At 43.0% G+C, this 14953-nt stretch overlaps 1 protein-coding gene across 2 annotated transcripts in view; it reads left to right on the top strand.

Annotated features, from left to right (window-relative positions):
- Nucleotides 1-14953, top strand: part of tcf7l1b (transcription factor 7 like 1b) — a 30643-nt gene that overhangs the window by 7465 nt on the left and 8225 nt on the right. For both annotated transcript variants that reach the window (XM_075468618.1, XM_075468617.1), the window contains exon 4: nucleotides 10580-10663. In XM_075468618.1, the coding sequence (XP_075324733.1) occupies nucleotides 10580-10663 (84 nt within the window). The remainder of the gene's footprint in view (nucleotides 1-10579; nucleotides 10664-14953) is intronic.

Raw genomic sequence — 14953 nt, 5'->3', positions numbered from 1 at the left:
TGCTGTAATGAGAGACAGACACACACACAACCTCACCTGCAAACACGTGTGACCCTCTGCTCACAAACCTTAAACAGTTTAAGGTTGATTGGGCTAGCTTGGGGCGGTGTGGTGGTTAGCACCGTTGCCCAACAGGAAGAGGGTTCCTGGTTTGAATCCCAGCTGGGGCCTTTCTGTGTGGAGTTTGCGTGTTCTCCCCGTGTATGTGTGGGTTCCGTCCAGGTCTAATGTCAGCTTAATTGGTGACTCTGAAATTGACCGGAGGAGTGAGTGTGAGCATGCCTGGTTGTGTGTCTCTGTGTGGCCCTGTGGTGGACTGGCGACCTGTCCAGGGTGTACCTTGCCTATCGCCCAATGACAGCTGGGACAGGCTGAATTGGATGAAGCAGGTATAGAAAATGGATGGATGGGCTAGCTCAACCTTAAGATGAGTATTACTTTAAAGATGAAGCCGATGCATCTTCTTATCTCTCACATTTCTCAACTCCCGAATGGGCGTTTCTTGAAGGCAGCCACGTGCGATACGTTCATTAAAGTAGGACCCATGCCACTCTTTAGTTATGTTTGGTTTCAAGTTTTTTGATTTTGAAAACAATGGGAGAATATGGGCTGAAAAAAATAGGTGTTTGAAAAAGTGAAAAAATTATAAATAAATAAATAAGACTTTCATTATTTGTGTTCTCCTGATGATTTAGATGGTGCTATATAAACTGTCCTCTGCAGTGAACATCAGGCAGAGTTTTCCTTACATGTAATCTTTAACTGTTGATTCAAAATCACACAAGCACAATTTTCCCATGAGTTCAGGCTGCTCGTCCTAATATTAGTAATAACTTCACCTTTGAGTGCCCCTTTCTTCCCCCTGTTACCCTTATAAACCAATTGTACTTGTTAAGAAGTCACAATGTTCTGCAGAGCATCAAATTTAATTAAAGGCGAGCAATGGCACAAGTCATCTAAAATGTGTAGCCTCCTTATTTCGGAGCAGACTTGTGGATCCTGTTAGAATAAACAGCAGAAGCAGCAGAAACCTCTGAGGGACTGAGGTTCTCACATCAGCCCTGGCCACAGGATATAACTCTTTTTTGACCTTATTTGCTTCAATTGAAATTATGAGGTAATGCTCTTGATTAGTTATGAGTAATGGCTTTGATTGGGGGCCTTGTGCTCAGCAGACATAAGACAGTCTTCACTGAGAGTGGGATTCCCCTTATGCCTGCCCTCAGATAATCAGCATGATTAGGTTTCGTTGTTCTGAGATTATATCATGTGATGTACTCAGGTTGGGCTTTCTGTGCTACTACTTTTAAGGAAAAGCGTATTAGCGAGAGCTGGATCTTATGTCAGCTCAACACCTCCACAGGTAGAATTCTGCATCCATTTACATTGTTAGACACTAAATCCCCACAAATTCAACTGACTTTTTCTTTAAATATAAAGGAGCTACATTAAAAAAGAAAGATCTAACCAACCTTATATGACATGGAACGGGCCGAGGAGCCCTTTTGTTTGATTTGTACATGGGTTGGAGGGGCAGGCTATTGGAAATCCCTGAAGCAGGCTTTAGGGGCAGGTCTGATTCTCGTGTGAAATGGGAAGGCTCTATAGCTCTCGGCTGACTTGACTGGGGCTGTATGGGTGTGTTGGCAGGGGGAGCGCCGGTCATGAATAGGGTCTTTGACTACCTCAGACTTGCCCTGAAAGGCAGGACAAAGACCCTAGGGCAACGGCTTAGAGCCTCACAGCTGAGCTACAGAATGCTTGGCCCAGTCTTCCTCCCTCCTTGCCCGATTTAAATACTACAGTGGCTTTCAGCATTCTGGTGACGGAGGCTCGCATTCACCGTGGCACATTTACCATCGACCACCATCTCTGTGTTTTTGTTTACAGTATACTAATCCCAGAGTCCTTTACGTAAGCCATTGAACAAAATCTATCCGAGGTGCTGGTGAATATGCATCAGTGACTCTCTTAAACCCGCCTGAAAACACACTCATGTTGTTCATATTAAGCAGATGATTTTGCTACAGACAAACTCTGGGCACATGTGTGCACCACTGCTTATCACAGCTCTTTTCAGTTGTTAATTACGGAGCACTTCTGTCTTTCTTCGTGCAAGACTGAGATATTGGCAAGCAAACAAGATGAAACTTGGTGCATACCTCTAATTGCTTGATTATTTTTGACAGATCTGTGTGACTCTTCAGCTTTCGAAATTTGCAAGCGGAGAATAAATAGCCATAAATCTTCTCTGCAAAGTTAATGGGGTTACTTGAGTCCTGTCCAGACACTCTCTCCCCACAGAGTGTCTAGTTTCAGATGTCACTCAGAGCTTTGTTTGTCCCCCCCTCCCGGGTGAAGGGTCGGAGGTCAAGGTTCAGGGCCAGTTGGCTGAGTGGCCACAAAAGCCCAGGCTTCCCCTCAGCACAGCACATCCGATCCCTTCTTCCACACCAGCCTGCAGTCACAATGAAGGGATCAGTTTGCGGCATTTGTCTTTTCTTATTATAACCTAAACTATCTTGGATTCATGACAAGAGTGTAATTATGAGGGTATAGTTCATAGTTGCACAGTAAGCTCATAAAACTGGCTTAAAACTTTGGAGCTGCAAACGTGCTTAATTGTTTGGATACTTGCAGTCCATATTCTATCGGACCATTATTACCGGAGAAGTCCTTTTTGTTTGTTTTATTTGCATATTTTGAGACCACGTACTACTAATTTTTCCCCCAAAGTCCTTCTTATTGTCTCCTCTGCTGTCATTAGCGCCAAAATAAACCACCTCAGCAAAATCTCTTGCAACATTCCCGGTTTCTTTGTTCAGAACACCTCGAAAGTTTCAGCCCCCCCTGCCCACAATCTCAACTTTTCTCCCTACCCCACCGCCACCACCCAAACATGTCCTCCAGCCAGGTTTATTATGCCGTTTCACGCAGACCAAAATTGCAGCTGCATGGAGAACAATCTGGAGAACATTAGCTCAGGCGCTGTGATTTATAAATTGTTTCTCAGGCCATAAATCCCTGCTGTAATTGTGCACAAGCACCCCTCTCTTTCTCCAGTCACCCCCCATCCTCTCTTTCTCTCTGAGCAGCTTACAGTCCTTGGGTTAACATTTAATTGTTTGCAGAAGTGTGCAGTTTGGATTGAGGAGAAATTTGTTGCATTGTGGCACAGAACCTGAGCTTGCAGAAACAGCCCTTCATGCAGGATAAACACCTACTTTTTTACGCTGTTGTCAGTTTTTATATTTTTTCGATTGCGTGGTTGGAGCTAAACTTTTTGTCTTCAGCTCCATGTTTCTGTGGTTCATGCTCTACATTCCTGAATACTGTGTAATTGTAAGGGGCCTCTCCTAAACTCTGTCCCTGGGAATCTGATATTTACAGCAGCCGCTGATCGTAATCACCTTGCTGTTCTCATTATATTGTATTGAGACTGAAAGATAGCAGCAGCTGTATACATTGTTACGTCCAGTGCTGAGGTCTCTGTGGTCTGGTTAGTGTCATAAAGACTTTTTTTTTTAACTGCAATAGTCCCTGTGAATCAATTCATGTTTCACAAAAATATATTTCTTCCACCAAAAAGTCACTGTTTTGCTTTCTGGAGACCTAATGAACCTTAAAGTGGTAGAAGTCTGCACGGCCAAACCGAATCCTGCCTTGCATTTTCTCCATAGGTTTTTTTTTTATCCCACCCTGAAAACCTGCGTTCTGACTGGCAGATTTATTCTTTACAGTATTTCAGACGTGTAAGGGGAGACCTACATGTGAATGAAAATTGAATTTATAGCCAAGGCAATTGCTACAACATGATTTAGCGCTAAGTATCACTGTGAGCAGTGTGATGAAAATGAAGCCTCGAGACTGCAAGGAAATGACTTTTACGAAAGTTTCAGGTGTAAAAATGTGCTGGCATCCTTCCAGACCTCCCTGCAGTCTGCTGACAATACGCATAACTAATCCTGGGGAATGTCGTGGTGATTTTGTGCTGTGTCACACATTGTAGAGGCCTGTAAGTATTCTTGTAAAATATTCTCTAATTGGATTTGAAATAAGTGTGGAATATGGAAAATGTTTTTATTTTGATCGAGATTCTTCAGTTATTGTTTTTCTGATTTAGTCCACTGATGATAAATAAGTGTTTTTAATAGATTATTTACTCACCAAAGTATTTTAATTTTAACACTTTTTTTGTCATTGACCCATAAATCTCTCTGAGACAGCTTGTAAGTCGTGTGTGTTACATTTCTAACAGTCCTTCTCTGTCCCTGTACGACAGGACTGAGCGCTGAAACATACCTGTGGCATTTGAGTGTGTGTGCGTGTGTCTGAGTCGGACAGGGCAGGAGGAGACGGGGAGTGGAATGAGTGGGGTTAGCAGTGGGGTGATAGGGATGTCAGGTAGTTAAAACTGAGATGAGGCAGGGCCCAGAAGTCTGCTGGGTCTGGAGATTTGCGCCTTTGCACTCGGAGAGCAAACACAGCGGGCATCTGCAGGCAGCTGTATGTGTGTGTGCAAAAGGGTGGGTGTGTGTGTGTGTGTGTGGGGGGGGGGGGGGGGGGTGCTGCTGCTCAGGACAGGGGGTTGGGGGAGTGGAGCTGGGTGGTGGTGTTGGGTGGTGGTGAAGAGACAGAGGGGAGGGCGGGGGGGTGGACTTGCAGAGTGAACACAATCAGCCCTCTGTTTTCATAAGACTTGTGGTATGTGAGAGCAGAAACAAATGTGTTTAATTTAGCCTCTTTTTTTTCTCCCTCTCTTGCCTTCTCCACTACACCCACTTATGCCCACCTCAGTTTCTCAAAACTGACTTTTTCCTTCAAGTTGCTTCATTGCCTCTCATGCCTCTGTTAGTTGTGCTTATGACGTTTTTTAAAAAAACAAGCCAGTGCAAGTAAAAAAAAAAAAGAAAAAAAGCAACAATCGCCCACTGTGCCCTGACAGAAAAACGGATACTTTTAGTAGACAAACTTAAATTTAATCTTTGAGGGTGGAGGTAAATATTTATCTGCGACTTATGTTTTCACGGTGCGTTTGGAGTGATCATCCCGCTGTGGCATTTGCCCTGTTCAGTGTGCTGGACTTATAATTGCCTCCTAAATGCCTTGGCAAGAAAACACTGTATTATATTGGTAACCCAGGCTGTCTCCAGTCAATTTGTGTTTGGTCATAAATGAAAAATTCAGGTCTCACTTGTATGTCATTGGCATAGACTTGACACATACACACACACAGACACGTTTAATTTCTAAGTTGAGCTTTACTGTAAACATCCAGCCGAGTGCTGGTAACCACCTTGTGTTCTGGAGTTAATTATACAGACGTTTACAGCTGTGAATTTCAATGAAACAAGGCTTCTCCCCAAACAATAAAAAGTTGTGATCCTGTGTGACTGGCTAAACAATGCTACAGGACATGGACCGGGACAATATCGTTGACATTTGAAGTGTAGCTCGTCCTGACACCAGATCACACTGACATTAAGGGGAGCAGATCTCCCAGGTACAGGAAACCACATTACTGACTTCATGTAATTGACTTGAATGGCTTTGCACCCTCCTCTCTGTCTTTATGAGATGGCCTCGCTCTTACCAGATGCATAATTATTTTCTCCTGTGTCTAATTATACAGTCAGTTTTATGTGACCTGCTGTTGTGCTCCCATACCAAATTACTCACTTATTCCTAACTGTAACCTCACTCTCCTTTAAATATTTGATTGAAATTATCTGAGAATCAGCGAGACAGACTAACTTATATTTGCTCCATGGTAGCAGTCTATATGCAGGAAGCAGTGACTCTGTGACCACGCCAAAGAAAGACAAGGAAAGAAACTCAGAGACAATTAATTGCTTGAGTTGCAAAAATGCAAACTCCTGCTGAAAGTGCAGCTCACTCACCGTGGTAGAAGGTTATGGAAGCTTTTCAGGGGGGTTTAAACGTCTTGGCCTTGTATTCTGTTAATGCCATTTTATTACTGAAACAGCAGTAAATTCACTCCAAGGACTTTTCAAATAAACCTGGATTGTTGTACAGTTTGGCCTTGAACAGAATATGCATGATGTAGTCATATGACACCATTGCTATTCGAGTTGAATCTTGGAAATCTATCAACACAAACATCAACACGAGCATTTTTTCACAGTATCTGCAGCAGACGGTCAGATGGTCATGCATCCTACTGTCCAGAATCAGGGGATGTTGAAATTGTGTGTATGCTACACGTGAATGTGAACGGAGCTGCTGGCAGCGTGTGGAGCCATATTGCAAATCTCGGAGGAACCTTGACGCCGTGTTGTTTGGACCTCCCCGGCGCTGCCTCCCCTCTTCACTGCCCTCTCTCCCTCTTTCCACTAATAGTTCTTTTGTGTACAAGAGCATGTTAAGAGGCCACTGAGCCTGGTCTTAATAGGCCACGTCACCATAGAAACCACAGCACTCTGGATGTCTGACCTTTGACCCAGTTTTTCTACTGGCTGTGAATAAGAGGTGCAGGACGACCAACCAGGTCACAATAGAAGCCCGGCAAACTGAGGGAGTGCCCCTGTCATAGTCACTTAACTTCATTCCTCTATGGCCTAATGGACACTTCAACTGTGGTTTTCCATTAGCAGCATGCTGTTTCCTCCGCTGCATCGTGCATTCTGCGGGGTTAATATAATGGAGAATAAAATTCAAGTGATGGGCTAACAAAGGAGACAAGTAATAGCGTGTTTTACATGGGTGCTTAATTTATAACACATTTAAATGCAGTCAGATGAAACCTATCTGTTCTAAATTTGTTAAAAAGTATGAGAATCCATGTAGTCGTTTCGAAGGAAGTACAGTATCTATTCGCTCTCATCAACATGCTTCTCTCTTATTGGACCCTGCTTCGAGATACTTTTGATGAATAGCTTCCCCCCTGTCCGATACACTCAAGAACCCCCCCCCTTCTCAGAGAAATTTCCAGCGGCCCAATTGTACAGTGCAGGTCTGACCAGCTGAGTTGCTCATCGTTTCCCCATCGATTACACACTAATTAGCACAGTGACTGCTGAGGTTTGCTTAAGAATTGTCAATGTAATTGCCTCTAATGTTGGCAAACAATGAGGCTTAATGCAAACTCTGGGAAAAGGCGGGGGCTACTTATCACATTGTCTTTATCCTGTAATCTTTTAATTGTGTTTCATGCATAGATCAAGTCGAGGTGTCAATGGCCCTGCAAGAGCAGGTGATATCAGTAGAGTAAACCAGGGAGGGACTGTTGTGTGGGGACCTGACGGGGTTATTGTCTGAAGTTGCTGTTCATATGGGCTGGGGACGGTAATTAACACCTCAGTCAAACAGCAAGCTGTGTGGCCCATTTGTTTTCTGTTGGGGGGTAAAAGAAAACAATGGGGAGGGGTTCTCCACACAGTAGGTGATTGACATTATCTGCTGGAGCGATCCGTGGAGGCATTCCTGCTGCTCCACTATTCACCACAGTTTGGGTAAAGCCATTTCACAAGCGTCAGGCCTTGTCTGAGCAAACACTTTTGGAATATTCACTCCTTTATTTGTTATTCTCTTGATTATCTTAATTCAATTTAGTATATCGTGCAATAGGATGTAATAGATAGTATTGGCTGTTAGGTATGTCAGCTTTTTGCAGTCACAAAATTGTTTTCTTTTTTCTACCTAACTTTTTGTGAGATTAATAATCAGTTTAAGTCGACAGATAGTTGCAGAAAGTTTGGAATTTTTTCTGTCTCTTTGGCAAAGTGTCTGACTTAGTTTCACAGCAAATGTCCAGACATCTGCCTCTTCTCTGCGCTCTGATGTTGGCCTGCAGTATGGCACCACACACTTCAGAGATGACAAAGACTCTTGGCTGTGTTTTTCCCTCCTCTGTGAGAGCAATGTAACAATTAGAACTCAGCTCTGGCAGGCCACATGCCCCAGAGCATATGTTGTATTCTCTCAGTTCAAAAAACCGAAGGGCTCCAGTGTAGCTTTTTGGAAAAATTCTGTGGCATCACTGCCACCTTTGTCGCATCTGGGTCCTGTAAAAGTAGCACATTCTACTGATGTCTATTCTGAGTGCTGGATGCAGCAGGGAAAGCTGGAAGACAATTAGAGAGCTATGAAAATGGATCAGCTAAATTTCACTTTAGATTCTAATTTCTTTCAGTTCTCTGTCCGAGTGCATTTACCAGAGTTTCCAGTTCCCATGCTGAAACAGGCATTGCTCAACCCTGCGCATATGTCTATATTTTTTTCTAATAAAATAAGGACATGTGTAGAGCATTACTAAATGCCTTGCAGTTAAGTTGACATTAAGCTATCTCTATATAAATCTTTTAGAAGCATCCAGGATCACTTAAGCCTTGGCATAACTAATTGAATAACCCGTTTCTTATTCTCTTAACTTTTTTCTGACATTTTTTAACGACTTAAACTCTTGAGAGAGTTTTTGCTGAGCAGCATGGCCAACAGTTCCTCGCCTTTTGTTTTCTGAAACTACTCATACACGCAGCCCCCCTCCCACTCTTATGTCCCAGTGAGTGGTGTGTTACTCGAGTCTGGATGAGGGCTAATGTGACAGTGTGCGGCTGCTGTTACCTAGCTGGATGTTTCGTGAAGTGTGTGAACAGTTCCTACACAGGGCACACTGGCAATTAAAAGAAAAGTAGGAGCTCAGAGAAAAAAAAAGGAAAAAATGCGCCGGAGGGCATGTTCCTCAGTCCTGGCAGAAGCTGTCAAATAAGGGATGGATTGGGTGGGAGAGCTGGGGTGGGCACCGTCGGACCAGACCAAACACTCACAATAGCGCTTGTATCATTTGTGGAGGGACTCATGATTGACATAGATTAGACAATGAAAACTGCATTGTTTTGGATTTTCTCTCCAGAGAGCAGCATTCATTAGGCACCATGCACACAGCAGAGTAAAGTTTCAATAGGGAGCTAGCAGCCTTTAAAAGCAACTGCCTCCTGACAGTTGTATGGACTTGGGCCCATTAGTGGGAACCTACGATTCAGCCTTGAGCAGTATAGTGAAAATGAAGAGGGCTGATGTCAACTCCAAGAATTCCCCCCCTTTTCGAAGGGAAAAAGGGACCCCTTCCCCCTGCCTTGGTGCTCTGTTGGACCCCAGCTGTCAGGAAACAATACCTTCTGCCTGCTCCGACAAACTCATTCCTGAAAATGTTTTTTTTCTTCTCCCTCCTCTCCCTTTTCCCCTCCTGCTATAATGTCTTTTCCATTTTTAACCCACAGTCACCCAAGCTTCCTTCCTCCTTACAAACCCGGAGTGACGAATGGAGTTTTAAAAATCAAAACCTGAAGGGATGACTCCTCCACTTTGCTTGTTTGTCATCATTTATCCTGCACACTTTTGAAAAGAAGACAGAGCTTTGCATATATTCTTTAGCTGGATTTGTCCATCATTTTTCCAAGTGTCATATGCTGCTTATTGTCATTTCCACTCAACAGATGTTTGAAAAGGGTGGATGGCAATCTGTTTGTGCAGAGGAATTCATACGTGCAATGCTCTGCATATAGCATTGACAGTATTCATTGAAGGATGCAACCACTTCTGACAGAATTTATAACCAATTATCTTCTTTTTGGCCCCGAAGGCTATGCAGAAAATGAACTATGATACCTTAACTATGATGAGCCAACCATCGTCTATAATAAAACACCCTTTTAATGAATTGGAATTTTTACCAGGGAGAAAATCCTCACGCAGGACAAGTTGCTGTATCCGGTATTTAAACTGATTCATAAACCAGATGGTTGTTGTGCTTTGGAGCTCTGGATTCATGCTATCATAATCGCTGGAGGAGAAAAAAAAAACAGCTCAACTTGCTTTATTAAGCAGCAAATCACAAAGACCTCTCCTCTGGTACATGGCTCTTTTTTTTTGACGGCACTGCAGCCAAGGGACAAGCAGCTGTAAGACCTAGACAGATGGTTGTAAAACTTTCTGTGTCAGGTGACAAGAAAGATGGAACACGACAAACACACAACTCTTTATGATAACTTTTACACATGTGAAATACTGTGATAGCGGAAGGAGGAGGAGCTGTGTTTGGGTCAAAAGGCCAAACGAATTGAAGCGGATAGTCAGGGGTGAGCTTCAGGTCCGCAGCTCAGCCCTTCGCTGATGTGTAGATGAGGCTTCCTTCCAGCTGTCTCTTCCCACCCTCTCAGCGATGGGCGCCCACAGCTGGCCTCTTGTTTTTCCTTGACAAACGGCAATTTCACAGTCCCCCACCACTCCGTTGTGTTCACACCGCTTTTCCTACTCTGCCCTGTGCCAGAACTCACTGTCTGACGCCAGCAGCAGTGTGAGTCTTGTACAGGTGTTTGCTGTTGATCTCTGTGGGTTTGACACCATTCATACAACTTCTCATGGAAAAGATTAACTGCCTGCCCTTGTATGAGTGATTTCTGCACATTACACTCTTGAACTGGTCAATTTGACCTCCAAAATCCTGCCTGTTTGAATGCATTTAGTCAAATATTGTATGTTTTTATTACTTTGTATGTATTATTGTTCATGTGTATCTGGTTTTGTTGTTAAATTAAGCTCATTTTTCTCTCACCAACAGTACCTACAGATGAAATGGCCTCTCTTGGATGTTCCCGGCTCTGCAGGAATAAAAGACTCTCGTTCTCCAACACCAGGGCATTTAGTAAGTGGACACTAATTCTCAAAAAGAAAAATGGGATTTTGAATAAGCAGAAAAAACCTACTACAACCTAAACCATATTGAAGTTGAGACATAATGTGAAGCCGTGGTTGATCATTCACAAGAATTGCAGATTACGTCGTGTTTGCACTGAAGACTTATGTCCTCAGTGGTTTTAATTGAATGAATGGTTCAAAGAGGCTGGAATAAATGAGAAGAGAAGAGCAGCCTGATTGAGGGATGAAAAAAGAATCCCTCAAATCTCCTCACACCATATAACTCCACCATTTACCATTTCTAAGTTATGACTCTTGCACTCTTGTTTCCTCCTGTCAACATCCTACAGGACATTAAACCCATTATCAATCAAATCATGTAAACTTATTGGGGAAATCCATTTACAGAATGCTTTAATCAAACTATAACCATAATGTGGTTACACACAATAATGAAATTATAGTGTGCATGTAAACCTACTGGTTCTCATCCATTCATGTACAGTTTCTCATTGCAAACACTCACAGCACCCGCAGGCCAGCAGCTGAGCAGTATGTCTGTCTTTACCACAATAACTCAGCCTCCCCCATAAATCTCTCGAGCTTGATGCGCCTTGCCATTCCTGAACTTTCCCACACAGGTGTGAACTAGTCATCACGGTGTCTCACTCCACTTAGACAATGCGGGGCCTCAGCAGACCTGTTTGGTTTGTGGCTTTGGTGAAGGATGTGTGACTGGGATTGAAAACACGAGATAACATTGAGCATAGAGCACCTATCTAGCATCTCACCTGTGTGATTGTATCAGGGCATTTTCTGGCTCTGGAAGTCATTTAAATACCAAGCAAAAAGCCACTCTCAGCGGTCTGTGGAGAAAAAAAAAGTCATTGTGACCTCACATGTTCTGACTATATGTACTTGCCGAGTTTGTGGTTGATTCACTGGATCCTACGATAGCAGCGATGCATGACATAACAAAGTTCTCATTGAGAGCGGTCAATGGGAAATTGTGAGGGGGATGGAGTTTTCCTCATGGGAATCCAGCACTACGTGTCTCAAAGGCAACAAATTAAGATTTTTTATTAAAATAAATACTGACCCTGTTAGTGACCCTTGTAGTTTTTCTCTATGTGAAGTTTTATTGTTGTGCACAGATGATAATTTTAGGCGTTTAAGCCAACATGTGAACTTATAAAGTGCATTGATCAATGCTGTAGGGAAAGCGAATTAAGCAAAGCAGTCATAACAATCAACATGAAAATGAATAGTAACTGAATTCAAAGGAAAGGAATTTAAAAGAAGTCGTGGTATGTCAACTGAGATTCATCTCTGCTGGATCGTTTCTGCTCTGACCTTCAGTGGTTGCTGCTACATTTTATGGGGCTCTCTCTGTTTATTGTTTGGCCTTCGTCTGTTTGAATGACATCAAACCAGAAAATTCAAGACATAAGGAAACAATGTAGAAAACTGAGAATGTGAGGACTCAAACTGCTTTTGGTAGAAAATTTGATCCAAACCTGAATAATACACATCATTCAGTCTTTGGCACTTAAGTATGCATTTTCTTTCATTTTGAAGCATTTCCCCATTTGCCATTTAAGTGCTATGAAATCATTTCAAATAACTGCCTTGCAATTTAAAATATCCTACACCTATATATATCCTATACTGTTGAAAGCTAGCTGCTATTTCAATAAGGTTTTAAATGTGCCCTCCAGTGCCAAATGTCCCTTAAATTGCCAGTAAAAGAGATAATGCAGTTTTCTTTGACCTCAAGCTACACTTTTGTTCCATTGGAGTGTGAAAGGTATGGAAGCTCGTTGAAGGTGTAACAGCTTTCATTCTGTTAACTGAAAGAGGAAGTTGCTAACCTTCATCCATTGACCTGTGACCAGAGGGTCAATTCATGGGATGGAAAGCTCTATTTCTGTGTACGATGCACACCAGGCACAGAAAAATCCCTTGTGCCCTAACCCCCCTACTCTGGGCCAGGTGCCCGCATGCCCCTCTGGTGCGCTGCTACTGACAGGGAGCCAGGCTGATTATGTGCTCATTACTCCAGCCGAGGAGAGAGAGGGGGGGGGGGGGGGGGGGGGGGGGGGGGGAGCAGCAGGCTGGCTCCCCAGGCCTGCAGGCTCCCCAGGCCCCAACACTGCACTAATGAGAGCAGGGGGAGCGGATGGGCACACACAGGGGGCCAGGGATTACTGCCCAGGGCCAAAAAGAGCCAGGGAAAGAGACCTGAGGAGGAGACAGCAGCAGCGACTCCTGAAGCTGACCTGTTCTTCTGCAGTTAAACGTGACACTCTTGGATTTCTGTAAAGACGGACTGGGAAGATTTGGATAAACTGCAGATCCCTGCTTTTGGGCACATACTCATCATTTATTTTATTTGCATGTCATCTCATAATAATAATGATGACAGATAACTTATGGAGGATTGGCTGTCAACTACATGAGACGTCTCCTCAGTCAAGCTCCTGAGATTCATAAATCTTACGAGTCATCTTGCATTGATGCATGCAGTTGAAGAACCAAGAACAATTCAAATTTAGACAAATTCAGACTATTTTGAATTAGGATGATGTAAAATCAAAAACAGTAACCTTGGTTACAAGAAGTCCAGTAAAAAACACTCATCATGTCACTACAGATTATAAAGCCTGTATGCTAATCTGAGCCTGCTCTGGCCTGAGATCCTCAATTATTCAACAGACAGGTTTGTTTAGCATTCAGTTGGTATTGCTTTTGGTGGTAGTGATGATGAGCTGGGAGGACTGGGAAGTAAGAAACAAGCTTTTTTTTTTACCTACACCCGGTTATGCACACACACACACACACACACACACACACACACACACACACACACACACGTGGGTACATATGCACACAGGCATCCAGAATTCCCCCTAAAAAAACCAAATCAGCTCATGTGCTCAGAGGACTGCCTCTTCATGTATAATACATCAAAGGTGCTTCAGGGCCAGGTGATGCAGTACGGGGAACTTGTCAGCCCATCAGTAGTGACCATGCTGAACTAGAGATGAGAGGAGTTGATGCAATCTCATACTCATCTCCCACAACGTACACATTCACAGTTATTAACACTCTGCTGATAATGGTGTCATGGCAGCTTACTCTCCTCTCTGAGGTCATTCAGTCACTTGCAGTCATTTGTCCATCAGGCCTTTTCTGTGTCTCATTACAGACTACACTGACTCATACTGTTATTCTAGATTAGAATGAGCTGTGACTTCCTAATGAGATAGAAGTGACCAGAGTGTCTGACATAGCGCACTCAGTGCTCAAATATGGGATGATATAAACTTGACAGGGGGACAAGAATCACCTTCTTTGTTTCAATATTGTATTAGAGTCTAGATTAATCAAGACACAGAGGAACCTGGTCCTCTCAGCGCGTCATAAGTCACTTAGTCACTGAATTCTTTAAATGAATTGAAGTGGCAAGGTCTAGAGCAGCATTCCAGAGATGCCTGTGTATGTTTGGTGCAATCTTCAGTTCTCAAGGCTGGATGACATTTTTAAGTAGAGATATTAAATGAAATGCTGTTTTTCAAAAACCCACAGCCTTACATATACTCGCTTTCGACCTATATTCTTTTAGCAGACCTTTTTCTGGAGGTCCGATGAGATTTTCTCGTTTTGCATTAGGCAGTGAATACCCGGGATCCATCATGAAATCAAAGGCTTTGAGAAGACTGAACTGAATACTGATCTAAGGTCTGCAGTCCTGCTGGGCCTCTGCAGACAAGATCCACTTCAAAAATACGATAAGGAAACAGCGCTTTGATTCCAGTCAAAGTCTGTAGATGAGCAGATGCAGATTCAGTATTGCAGAATAAGTTCATGACTGAGGTTACACAAGACAGTGTTTATAAGTGTCAGATTTACCAGAAAAGAATGTTACTATATGTTGTTGTTTTTACAAATATTTATAACCACACTCGATCCGAATGAGATTTGCCCATGTTTTTGTCAATATATAATATGCTGATTTTGCTAACTCCCTTAATTTGTTTAATAACCATTAGGGATATTCCCTCCAGTAATCTGATGCTGCCCTGCGCTGTACTATTCTAACCTAGAATTATAATGCCATTGACCTTTTCAGAGGTGATGACCAGATGTAAAGCACACGTTGTTCCTGATGAATAGCATAGTTTTGAAATGGTTGATTTTAAAGACATATGACACGGTCAGTCTCCCCTCACGTCCGCTTCCTGTTGGCGTTGACAAACAAGGCTTGGATTTCTGAGCATGCCAGGCATTCTTTTCA

This window comes from Odontesthes bonariensis, chromosome 6 (genome assembly GCF_027942865.1).
Source record: "Odontesthes bonariensis isolate fOdoBon6 chromosome 6, fOdoBon6.hap1, whole genome shotgun sequence".
Taxonomy (NCBI): domain Eukaryota; kingdom Metazoa; phylum Chordata; class Actinopteri; order Atheriniformes; family Atherinopsidae; genus Odontesthes; species Odontesthes bonariensis.
The sequence above is the reverse complement of the archived record's forward strand: the minus strand, read 5'-3'. Positions and strand labels throughout refer to the sequence as shown.